The sequence below is a fragment of the Myiozetetes cayanensis genome, unplaced genomic scaffold (assembly GCF_022539395.1).
Source record: "Myiozetetes cayanensis isolate MyiCay16 unplaced genomic scaffold, myiCay2020 scf30, whole genome shotgun sequence".
Lineage (NCBI taxonomy): Eukaryota > Metazoa > Chordata > Aves > Passeriformes > Tyrannidae > Myiozetetes > Myiozetetes cayanensis.
In genome coordinates, this window is record NW_026087522.1 from 3,770,933 (window position 1) to 3,782,037 (window position 11,105).

General features: G+C 63.4%; 3 protein-coding genes across 4 annotated transcripts in view; 1 reads left to right on the forward strand and 2 right to left on the reverse strand.

The window, feature by feature from the left end:
• BAZ1B (bromodomain adjacent to zinc finger domain 1B) overlaps window positions 1-11,105 on the forward strand; it is a 192,446-nt gene that overhangs the window by 95,769 nt on the left and 85,572 nt on the right. The gene's annotated exons all lie outside the window — the stretch shown is intronic.
• BCL7B (BAF chromatin remodeling complex subunit BCL7B) lies at window positions 572-4,708 on the reverse strand. Of its 2 annotated transcripts, none has more exons than XM_050326015.1 (6): window positions 4,567-4,708; window positions 4,192-4,267; window positions 3,373-3,469; window positions 2,247-2,432; window positions 1,958-2,037; window positions 572-1,551 (listed from the first exon to the last, which is right to left on the reverse strand). In XM_050326015.1, exons 1-6 carry the CDS (start codon window positions 4,656-4,658, stop codon window positions 1,459-1,461), a joined length of 624 nt encoding a protein of 207 aa, XP_050181972.1. In that variant the 5' UTR covers window positions 4,659-4,708; the 3' UTR covers window positions 572-1,458. The 2 variants fall into 2 exon arrangements, with proteins under 2 accessions (XP_050181972.1, XP_050181973.1); XM_050326016.1 differs by having other exon boundaries at window positions 2,247-2,417; window positions 4,567-4,693.
• On the reverse strand, window positions 5,606-10,574 carry TBL2 (transducin beta like 2). The gene is made up of 7 exons (XM_050325997.1): window positions 10,395-10,574; window positions 10,191-10,318; window positions 9,732-9,916; window positions 8,974-9,125; window positions 7,843-7,969; window positions 6,994-7,146; window positions 5,606-6,154 (listed from the first exon to the last, which is right to left on the reverse strand). Exons 1-7 carry the CDS (start codon window positions 10,549-10,551, stop codon window positions 5,698-5,700), a joined length of 1,359 nt encoding a protein of 452 aa, XP_050181954.1. The 5' UTR covers window positions 10,552-10,574; the 3' UTR covers window positions 5,606-5,697.

Sequence of the window (11,105 nt, forward strand, 5' to 3'; positions counted from 1 at the left end):
GGAATAATAGGAATTTCCAAGGAATTGGAAAGAAATTGCCAGTGCAGCCAAAGGTCTGAGGAAAATGAAGACCTAAACCCTGCCAAGCGTTATACCCGAGGCTGTCGGTGCCAGTCTCAGGTGACACGTGTCACGGCAGCCCTTCGGTGCACTCAGGTAAGGGTGCCCTCCTGCAGTGTTTACACTTACCTTGAGCAAAACATTCGCTGGAGCAGCAGTGAGGGAGTAGCCGGGGCCGCTTCCGACACTGGTCCTGGAGGCGGCTCCGCCGGGCGCTGCCGCCGGCTCGGCTCGGGCTCGGGGCTCTGAGCTCGGATCCGACCGCTCCGGACAGCGCGGGCACCGGCCCAGGGCGCGGAGGGGTCACCGAGCGGGCGGAGAGGGGAGGCGGGGAGCTGACCTTCCCGAGGACAAGGGGCTCCGGTCCGGCTCCGTGGGCGCGGGGATGGAAAGTCCCGGGGCCAAAGCAAGTCGGAGCGCGGTCCCATCTAGCGGCGACTTCCACCTCCCTCCTCTTCCCTCCCCGCCCCGCTCCTCCCCTCCCCGCCCCGCACACAGCGCGCTCTGCATCTGTATTTCAAATAGTTTAATTTTAAAAATATTCTATTCAGTGCTAAAATAACTTTCCACTTCCACGCGCGGCCGCGCCTTCGGCTTCGCCAGGCTGGATCGCAGACTCGGCGGGACATGCAGTGGCGGCGGGGGGAGAGCGGGGCTGGGGGGCAGCGGGGTTTGGGGGGAGCAGAGCCCGGGCCGGCAGCGCTTCCCGGGGGCTCCGGCACCTGCCGCGTCCTTGCCCGTGCCGGGGACAGCGGGTACGCAGGACAGCGACCCTCGGCACAGGGCAGCGGCTCCCCGCGCTCTGCCGGCTCCCGGGGGGCAGCGCCGACACCGGCCAGTACCTGCCCTCCGGGAGGGGAAAGCGCTCCCCTCTCTCCCAACACCAATGGCTTAAACCAGCAGCTTATTGCACAGCGTCCCAGTGGGTCCCTGCCGGCCTCCCCCTGCTGCCCCCCGCCCCCAGCACCGCCTGCGCCCACTGCCGAGTGGAAACATCACCCGGAGCAGGAGAGAGGCAGCTCTCCCCTCCCAGCGTCCAGGGGAGGGCAGACAGGGCAGCCACGAGCAGGCAAACAGCATCTGCCAGACCCCGGGGACCACGGGAGAGCAGGGAGCCCCGTGGAGAACCCCCCACCCCGTGCGTGCAGCCCACCCAGCGGAGCCCCGCAGCTCGAGGGCAGGGAGCGGGGAGAGAGGGAGCCAATAAATAGAGGCAGATTTGCAGGTACTGGCGGCGGCCCCGTCTATGGGGCAGGGCAGGGCAGGACGGGGCGGGGCGGGCTGGATGCGGGTGGTGGGAGCCCCGACGCTGGGGAAGGGGCAGGCGGGGGGGAAGCGCCGGTGCCGGGGGCCGGGCAGCTCTGCGAGGGGCTGGCGAGGGCGCCGGGCCGGGCAGGCTCAGCTCTCCGAGGCCGTGTGGCACACAGAGTTCTGGTCGGCACAAAATCTCTTCAGAGGCGGCGCACCAGAGTCCTCCTCCTCTTCAGTTACCTGCGAGAGCCAGAGGTCACGGGCAGTGACACTGAGCCACGCACAGCCACACAAGGCTCTGTCACACCCTAGGGCCAACCCTGGCTGTCACCTGTGTGCAGACCACAGGGCACCACGAATGGGAAACCAATCCAGCCCTGGAGCCCACCACAATCGTCATCTTCCCACACCCCGACATCCTTCCCTGATCCACCCCTCATCCTTCCCATCCACACTTCAAGGCCTGATGTGAACCCGGGGACAGCTCAGGAAGCCAGAAGATTTGGGGAGCTCCTGGAGGGCACTTTGGGATAGCAGAGCAAATCCATCCATCCAGAGGTTTCTGGTGCAGGGAGCAGCAGTGAGGGTGAAAGGGTCAAGCTGGGGCCGTGTACCTTTAGAGGTGGTTTCAATGCCCTTCCCTTACCTGAGTCTCAAGGGGGACTGGCTCTTCCTTTGTGAGAGTGGGAGGCTCATCTGCCACTTCCGAGGAAGGCAGGGAGGGCTCTGGGGAGAACAGGAGTGTTCACAACAATGCAGACCCAGCACCCAGCTCAGCGCTGAGCCAGGACAGGAACTTCAGCAGAAGACACAAGTCCCCACTGCCCTGTCCACTTCCAGCAGTGCCTCGGCCACACACTGGACCACCAACAGTTCCAACGGGGCCTTCCCTAGGCCCTGCCAGCCCCCTGCTCCCTTCCCGGCCCAGCACCCACCTTCCAGGGTCTCCTGCCCCAGGGTGGGGGGCTGCGAGTCGTCCGTGCGGAAGTCGGACGTGTGTGCAGGGCTCATGGACTCGCTCTGCTGGGGGCTGGGGCTGGAGTTGGGGCTGCTGTCCACCTTGAGCTGGTACACGTCGGACAGGGAGCTCTGGTTGCTGTTCTCATCTGCAGAAACAGCACCTGGTGAAGGAGAGCACCTTGACCCGGGGGCACGGGCAGCCGAGGGCGGCACTGCGAGCTGGGGTGTCACGAGAGGGCAGAGCACGGCCAGAGGAGGGGAACGGGGATTCACTGACCCCTGCCAGCACAGGGGCCGAGCACCGGGACACCGGGGGCACCACAGACACAGCTGGCCACAAGAGAGGGGATGAGTCTGAGCAGAGAGCGACCCCAGGGTGGGCAAAGGAGCAGGAGCAAAGGGGCTGCACTGCCAAATCTCACACCTGCAGCCCTCGAGGGCCCTGGGCCTCTGAGGGCAGGAATCTGCTGCTGGTGTTACCAGGGTTTGTTCCTCCTCTGTTTGCGAGGCAGCACCAGCAGGGACACTCAGCACCTGCCTCCAAACGGGGAGGCAGGCCTGGCACACACACCTTCACAAACTGCAGACCTGCAGTACCACTTCACTGCATCTCCTGGAAGGGCCAGCACGCTCCCTGTTTTTCCTTAGCCACACTGGAAGCCCAGAGGAGAGGCTGGGCACAGTGTGTGCTCTGCTCCAGCAGTGACTCCAGCACTGCCAGAGCCTTGTCCAGCTGCACTGCAGCACCTGGAGCAAGAGCCAGGCCAGGGACACCCTCTGCCCCTTCATCCCAAGGTCCAGGGAAGTCACTGCTGGAAGCAACAGGCTTGGCTGCGGGCAGCTACTGCCTCTCCCCAGTAGGGAGTGGAAAGGGGGAACAGGAACCCCCAGTCCTCCTGTTCCACATGAAGATCCTAGAAGCAGCTGATTAAGATTCCTTCTGACCCAAACAGCTTGGGCAGGGACAGTCCAGAAGTGGATCAGCACAACCCCACACTGGAGGAGGACACTGCTCTTCCTCATCCAGACAGCACACACAGAACCAGCAGTGTCCGGCCTCGGAGTCTTTCCCCAGGTCGGAGGGGGCTCAGCCAGACCCACCTTGGAACTCCAGGAGGAGGGAGGAGTTGGCAGAGGTGTCAGCTGGGAAGCCATTGGGTTCTCGGGCTGTGCTGCTGCTCGATTTGGATTTCTCTTTCTTGAGGAGAGAAAGGAAAGCACAAACAGGAGGTCAGAGGAGCCCAGGTTGCTCCAGAGGAGCCCTTCCCCTCTCCGTCTCCAGCAGCCCAGAGGGATGTGCTCAGGTTGGCCTTTTCCCTTCCCTTTGGGGGCACTTTGCTAAGTGAGAGGTAAAACTCTGGCTGTGGAAAGCTGGAAATTGGGAGATGAGGAGATGATGCCTGCCTAGGAGTGACACTGAGATAATCAAGTCCTCAGGGGGGGTCAGGCAGAGAGCCTAAGGGAGAGTGGGAAGGGGCTTGGGGAAACTCAGGGGGCTCAGCAGGGCTGAGTGAGCTCAAGTCGGCCCGTGGGGAGTTCAAGGGGGCTCCTTGGGACTCAGGGGGTGCTCAGAAGGGCTTGGTGGGGGCCAGGGGGGTTCGCAGGGGTGTGGCAGGGGCTCGGTTTGGCTTGGGGGCCTCAGGGATGGACTCGGGGTGGGCTCAGGTGGGCTCCGGGGTCGGTGGGGCCAGGGGCCGGGGGCTTGGAGGTCGACTGGGTGGCTCTGGGGGGCTTGGCAGGGGTTCGGGGGGACTCAGGAGAGTTCTTCAGGGCCTGGAGAGGGGTCAGAGGGCCTCGGCGGGGCTCGGCAGTGGCTCGGTGGGGCTGGGGGGGATGCTCAGGAGGGCTCGGTGTTCTGCCCGGGACAGGGGGGTTAAGGGAGGCTCGTCCCGGCTTAGGGGCTCCACGTGCGGTACCCACCTCCTTGCTGTCGGCCACCGGCACCCACTTGAATATCCGCAGGGACGTGTCTCCCACCGTCTTCCACTTCTTCTCCCTGCGGGACACGGCGCTGCCATGGGGGGGCCGGGGCGCCATGGCAACAGGCCCCGCCCCCCCGCCGCGCCGCCATTGGCCTGGCGGAGCATCAATCGCCCGCTCCGCCGCGCCGCCATTGGCTACGCCGCCTGCCCGTCACGGCCGCTCCCGCCCCTCCCCCGCTCCCATTGGCCGCCGGCCCCGCGCCCCGCGCCCGCTGGTTGGGCCGCGCGCCCCCGCGTCCCGCCCCGCAGCGCGCTGATTGGCCGCGCGCGGCAGCGGCGGGGGCCCCTCCCACCCCGCGGGCCCGCCCCTCACCATCTGCGGACGCGCTCGATGGCCGCCATCACCTTCTTGATGTCATCCTTGGCGCGGCTGCGGGTCTCGGCCCGCACCGAGCGCCCCGACATGGCGCGCGCGCAGCCCCCGCAGCACCGGCCCCCGCCGCACCCGCCGCCGCCGCGCCCGGCCCCGCGCACGCGCCCTGCGCGGCCCGCCCGCGCGCTGCGCGTCCTGCGTCACCGCGCCGGGGCACGCCCCGCCCGCTGCGCCTGCGCGGGGTGCGGCCCCCGCCCCGCTGCGGGCACGCAGAGGACGCACAGGCCACGTGACGCGGCCGCCGCCATCTTTACTTGGGGCAAATCCCGCTCTCCCCTGCACAGCCGGTCTGGGGAACGGGGCGACTCTGAGACCCCCGGGCTGGGGAACGGGGCGAGCCGGAGACCCCCGGACTGGGGGACAGGGCCACTCAGAGACCCCGGGCTGGGAGCAGGGCACTCTGAGACCCCCGGGCTGGGGAACGGGGCACTCTGAGACCCCCGGGCTGGGGAACGGGGCCACTCTGAGACTCCCGGACCGGGGAACGGGGCCACTCTGAGACCCCCGGGCTGGGGAACGGGGCCACTCGGAGACCCCAGGCTGGGAACAGGGCCACTCAGGACCCCGGGCTGAGAACAGGGCACTCTGAGACCCCCGGGCTGGGGAACGGGGCACTCTGAGACCCCCGGGCCGGGGAACGGGGCCACTCGGAGACCCCCGGGCTGGGGAACGGGGCGAGCCTGAGCGCGGAGTACCCTCAGAGCACTGCCCCGTCCCGTGCAGCAGAAACCTTCCCCACTCCGCATCAAAAACTGAGCTTGGGCAGCTCCCCTGAGCCTCCCACACACACCAAAAAAACCCACAAACTACCCCACAATTCCATTTCTAAGCCCAGGATACCTCGCGGGCGCTGTCTGGGCCATCCCTCCCGTAGGATAGTGATGATCCAAGCCCGCAGGAGGAAACACCGCTTTCACAGTGAGAGCCCCCCCACATGCCCCAGCCCCGTCCCTGCGGTCACAGAGCAGGTGAGCACGGACCCGGAGGCCACTCTTTTTATTACCAACCGTTCAGAGCTATTAAAATTTAAAAAAAAACCCTCCCCGAAAGGCCGCGGCGGGCGGGGGCAGCTCAGACCTTCCTGCCGTAGATGGCGGCCAGCGCCTTGCGGGCGCCGCAGATCTGCTGCTCCAGCCGCTCCCGCGTGGCCTTGTTCCCGGTTTTCTTGAGCATGGCCTCCAAGTCCTCCACCAGGGCGCGGTGCCCCGCGGCGTTGTGGAAGACGCGGATGGCGCGGTCCCCGCAGGACACGAGGTAGCGGCCGGTGGTGTCGAAGGCGAGGCCGGTGATGCGGTGGCCGTGCACGCCCTGCAGCCGCTCCTCCTCCTCGCCGCGGCGGGTGTTGTACACGGCGATGTCGGCGCCGCCCGCCACGGCCACGGCGCGCCCGTCGGAGGACAGGGCGATGAGCCGCGGCTCCGGCACCGAGCACTGCCCCGTCAGCAGCAGGTACGGGTCCTGCTGCTTCTTGTACTCCACGTCCGTGTCCCAGAACTTCCACGTGCCGTCCTTGGACACCGTTGCCATCCTGCAGGTGCGAGAGAGCACGGGTTGGTGCGAGGGAACGCACCAGGGATCCTCCGGGGAGGTGTTTTGGACAGGGTGAGTCTGTACTCATGTATAGGCTGTGTCGTCTTTCCACTATCCCAGGTTGCTCCAAACCCCGTCCAGCCTGGCCTTGGATGCGTCCAGGGATGGGGCAAGCCACAGCTTCTCTGCCCAACCTGTGCCAGGGCCTCACCACCCCCACAGCAAAGGGTTTCCTTCCCATATCCCATTTAACCCTGCTCTCTGTCATCACGAAGCCATTCCCCCTTGTCCTGCCACTCCAGCCCCTTGTAAATAGTGTCTCTCCATCTTTCTTCTCAGCTCCCTCCAGGTACTGGAAGGCCACAACTGGGTCACCCCAAAGCCTTCTCTTCTCCAGGTTGAACAATCCCAGTTCCCTCAGCCTTTCCTCACAGCAGAGCTGCTCCACCCCTCTGGTCATCTCGCTCCAGCAGCTCTGCAGGGGGGGTCTCACCTGAGGGGGCAGAATTCTCCCCTCCCCTGCTGTGGGATCAGCCCAGGGCACAGGGTTGGGTCATGTCCAGCCTCTCCCCAGGGGTGTTCCATCTGCTCATCCCCAGCCTGGATTGAGCCTGGGGGTTTCCCTGACCCAGGTGCAGCACCAGCACTTGGTCTCGTTAAATCACATGAGATCCCCATGGGTAGGGAATACACAGGTGGCACGAGCCAGTTTTGGCCTCCCAGGGCAGTGCTTTACCCTTCCCAGCTCAGGGGTGCAGCTGGGGAACCCTAGAAGGGGTGAGCTCCTGTGTCCTGAGGGTGATCCAGAGTGGGCTGTGTTGGATAACACACACTCACCTCCTCGAGTCGTTGGAGAAGGAGAAGGAATGTACACCAGCAGTGTGGCCCTTCAACTCAAAGGCCCTGGTCACCTCCCGGAATTCTCCATTCTTGCCAAAACACACCTCCCACACCTTCACATCAGGGGTAAAGCCACAGGATGCCACAAACCTGCGTGAAGGAAGAAGCAGAGACACAGGGTACCTGTTACAGAGCACCTGAGCAAGGCAGGGCCAGTGCTCTGCAAACCTGTCCTGACTCCTCCACTCAAATCTTTGGTCAGCTGGGAAAGTTTTCACTTTTCCCTGAAACCCTGCTGGTAAGGGAAGTGCTAAGGAAGAGCACCAGAACAACTCAGGAATGAGAAATTCTCAGGCTAAAGTAAATGAGTTCAATGCTTACGATCCCCAAACTCCCTGAGCCTGGAGCTGAGCAAGGCAAGTCGTCCTGCAGCAACAGGTTAAAGACAGAGCAGAGAACAAGATTTTCCTGATAAACGGATCTCCCAGAAATAAAGACTTTAGCTTTGTAATTAACCTTTAAGAGCTTACAAACAAGTTCAAAATGCTGTTTGATTTGCATAGGCCATTTGCTCTGCCCCATCTCTGCTACCTGAGGCCAAGGCTGTTCTCAGGTTACCAGAACAGCAGCGCTGAGGCACAACGCTAACACTGCGTCAGAGCCTGCATCAGCTCCACCTCCCAGAGGGAAAAATCCCGTTTAAAAACTGTGGAACCCTCAGAAAACTGCATTACAACAACAACAACCAACTGCTGATGGTCTGCACTGATGATGTCCTGTGGGAAGGAGCGAGGTTCCCAGCTGCTCCTGCAGCGAGAACAGCCCGGAATCCCTCCTGTCCCTCACCTCCCACAGGGTGACACCGTGGCATAGGCATTGTTCATCTGGTTGGTGTTAATGCTGGCCAGGACTTCTCCCTTCGGACTCCAGATCAGGATGGTGGTGTCACTGGAAGCTGTCATGATAAACTTCCCTGGGGGAAAAAGGCAAAGATCAGGAGAGGCGCCGGACCTAACACGGCCAGAGACTCATTAAAGCCCCAGCACAACCTCTCGCTGCAGCTGGAGAGAACCAAAACCAGCACCAAAATCCAAGGAGGGTCAATCAGAAGACTCAGCTCCTGGTTATGCCTTAGTGCTCCCTTGGGTTTTGGGTGGGCAGCGGGCACTGGGCCCACATGTGCCCTTCACTCAGCACCCTCAGCCCCTGCAGAGCTCAGCACAGGCTGTGCCACAGCAGGAACACAGCACATTCCACCTGCCCTGCGTGCCTAAAACCAGCTCAAGGATCAGCCATGGACTGTGGGCAGGCAGCTGAATCCCAGTCACATCCATGGTTATTGGTTGTGTCCGTGTTGGACTCCTGCTTGTTCCCACTTCCCCACTGCCACATCAGCCCCAGCAGGGAGTTGCCTGTTTACCTTTCAGCTACTTGTTGCAGGTTTAAGTTTTCACTTTCACTGCTGAACAAAGGTCTTGGTTAACATTTTCCCTGCTCTCCTGTTACAGAGGTGAACTCAAATCCACCTGCTGTCACATACCTGAAGCATCAAGCCCTCACCACTAACACAGAATTCCCACCCACCCACCTCCACCTCTGTTCTAGGTGATCCCAGAAGTTCAAGATAGACCATAAGAACTCACTAGAGAGATTTCTGACTGGTTAAAGAGAGACTGGCAGGCCAGAGAACAGCGATCCTCTCAATATTGAGACCAGACCTCTTTGCAACAGCATCCCTGAAAATGTAAATTAAGAGACTGTGCATATCGGGGAGCTGGTTACAGGGACAGAATGGGTCTGAAAATGGCACCTTTTGGTTCACTCAGGAATAAATTAAGTAAAAAATAATCCCTAAGGGAGTCAAGTACTAGTGCTGAGCACAACCTTGAGAATGCCAAAAACTCCAACACTTTGAACCTGGCAGCTTCAAAAGGAAATCAAAGCCAACCTGGATAGGTGAGCAGGTCATTTCCATACCTGTCTCTGCAATCCCTATGTTAATGACAGGAGCTTTGTGCTTCTTTGGGAAGTCCCCAGAACTCGCAGTGAAGGTGAAGCTCCCGTCGTCCTTCTTGGTCATCTTGTAGACACGAATAGTCTCGGCATTTGCCAGCCAGACAATGAAAGCCCTGTGGAGGGACAGGTCCTGAGCCCCAGCTCAGCCCAGGTCACTCAGGGCCACCTGGGGAGAGGGATACACTGGCAGGTAAAAAGCTTCACGAGGGCACCAAGTTCTCTCCCCGTGTTGGCCCCACTGCAACACTAAATGGAAAAGAACAGAATTTATTACACCTGGAAATGAGATGCTTTCCTCTCTCTAAAAGAGGTCACTTCACAGAAGAGCCAAGACACACTTTCCCACCAAATTTCCCACCCAGCAAGAGCTCCTGAGCCCACCAGAGAGGCTCAGCAGCACAACCCAGCTGACAGAGACCTCAACGGCATTCCACGGTCATGCTGGGCACTGGGATATTTGCCCCGAGAACCACATTAACCCATGAGGGGTTGGACTGCATGATCTCCAGAGGTCCCTTCCAACCCTGACTGTTGTTGTCCTGTGATTCCGTGCCAGCTGCCTTCAGGAAAGGCCACGGGTCAGTGGTTATAGTGACGACCCAGTGATGAACACCGGCTCCACGCATCCCGAGGCACGCACCACTGATCCCAGCGAGGCCCGGCTGTGGGATCGGTGCCTCCGCAGGACACCGCGGTGCCGGCAGGAGGCCCGTCCGTACCGTGAGTCGGGGCTGAGGCGGACGAGCTCGGCGTGGTCCAGCCCCACGTTGGCGCGCAGGCAGCGGTGCTCCCGCCCCGCCAGGTCCCGGGTGCTCCACAGCCGCACCGTGCGGTCCTCCGAGCACGACGCCAGGTACTTTCCATTGCTGCTGAAGTCCAGGCAGGTCACCGGGCTGCTGTGGCCCTGCGGAGAGAGCGCGGTCACGGCGGGAGGAGGTGGGACACTGGCACCAGTGGGACACCGGCACCAGTGGGACACCGGCACCAGTGGGACACCGGCACCAGTGGGATACCGGCACCAGTGGGACACCGGCACCGGGACGGACACCGGGCACAAGGCACTGGCGGGACACCAGCACCGGGAGGGACAGGGGCACCAGGCACACACAGTGCCGGCGGGACACTGGCAGGACACCAAGGGGACACCACTGGGACAGCGGCCCGGCGACACGCGGTACCTTGAGGGTGGCGACCAGCAGCCGGTGTGTGAAGCTGTGCTGCTGCTGCTGCTGCTGCTTCTCCCTGCGAGGCCTCGCCTTCGCCTTCCGCGGCTCCCCCGGCCTGGCGTGCCCGTTTGCCCTGGGCCCTGCGGGAGCGGAGGGGCCGGGTCAGCTCCGTTCAGCTCCGCTCCGCTCCGCGCCGCTGTCCGCCCCGGTACTCACCGTCCGGCGGGGCGGCGGCGGCGGCTGCGCGGGGGGCGGCGCGGCGCAGCGCGGCCGCCAGCAGCAGGGCGAGGACGGTGATGACGAGGAGGATGAGGGGGACGAGGAGGGCGCCCGGCAGCCCCGGCCCGCCCGGGGGCACCGCCGGCCCCTCCATGTGCCCAGCGCCGGTGCCGCGTCAGCCACAGCACCGGGGGAAGGGCCCGCGCATGCGCACGCGCGGCCCCGCCGCTCCGCGCCGGGCGGCCCCTGCCGGGGGGGGCCGGTACTGCAGCCCGGTCACCCGGTGTCACCCCGGTGTCACCCCCTGGTGTCACCCCAACGGTGTCACCCCAATGGTGTCACCCCAGCGCTGTCACTCCAGCGCTGTCACCCCAGCACTGTCACCCCAACGGTGTCACCCCCTACCCTGCCCCGCCCCCAGCTGTGACCCCCTACCGAGCCCCAGCCACCCCAAGACCCCTCGGTTGTCACCTCAATCCCTACCCCGGTCCCCCGACAACGGCCACCCCACTTCCCCAGCCTCTGCCTGCACACTTTGCCCCCCAGCCCCATCAACGCCCCAGGATCTGTTGTCACCACCCCGCCCCGCCCGCACCCCTCCCCAGCCCCTCCTTCCTCCAACTGATGCCCCTCAACAGTCCCTGTATCCCCAGCCCTTGCCGGCGCTTCCCCAGCCCCGCCATCCCCTGCCCCTAACCTGACCCCCCT

What these genes read in the sequence shown, in the direction of transcription:
- BCL7B (XM_050326015.1), bottom strand. Translation starts at nt 4,658, where the DNA reads ATGTCGGGGCGCTCGGTGCGGGCCGAGACCCGCAGCCGCGCCAAGGAT. An exon ending in CCTCCTCCTGGAGTTCCAAG is followed by an intron (nt 2,433 to 3,372) that starts GTGGGTCTGGCT and finishes CTCCTTCACCAG; the next exon opens with GTGCTGTTTCTGCAGATGAG. An exon ending in GGGGCAGGAGACCCTGGAAG is followed by an intron (nt 2,038 to 2,246) that starts GTGGGTGCTGGG and finishes TGTTCTCCCCAG; the next exon opens with AGCCCTCCCTGCCTTCCTCG.
- TBL2 (XM_050325997.1), bottom strand. Translation starts at nt 10,551, where the DNA reads ATGGAGGGGCCGGCGGTGCCCCCGGGCGGGCCGGGGCTGCCGGGCGCC. An exon ending in TGCTGGTCGCCACCCTCAAG is followed by an intron (nt 9,917 to 10,190) that starts GTACCGCGTGTC and finishes CTCTCTCCGCAG; the next exon opens with GGCCACAGCAGCCCGGTGAC. An exon ending in ACGGTGTCACCCTGTGGGAG is followed by an intron (nt 7,147 to 7,842) that starts GTGAGGGACAGG and finishes TCCTTCACGCAG; the next exon opens with GTTTGTGGCATCCTGTGGCT.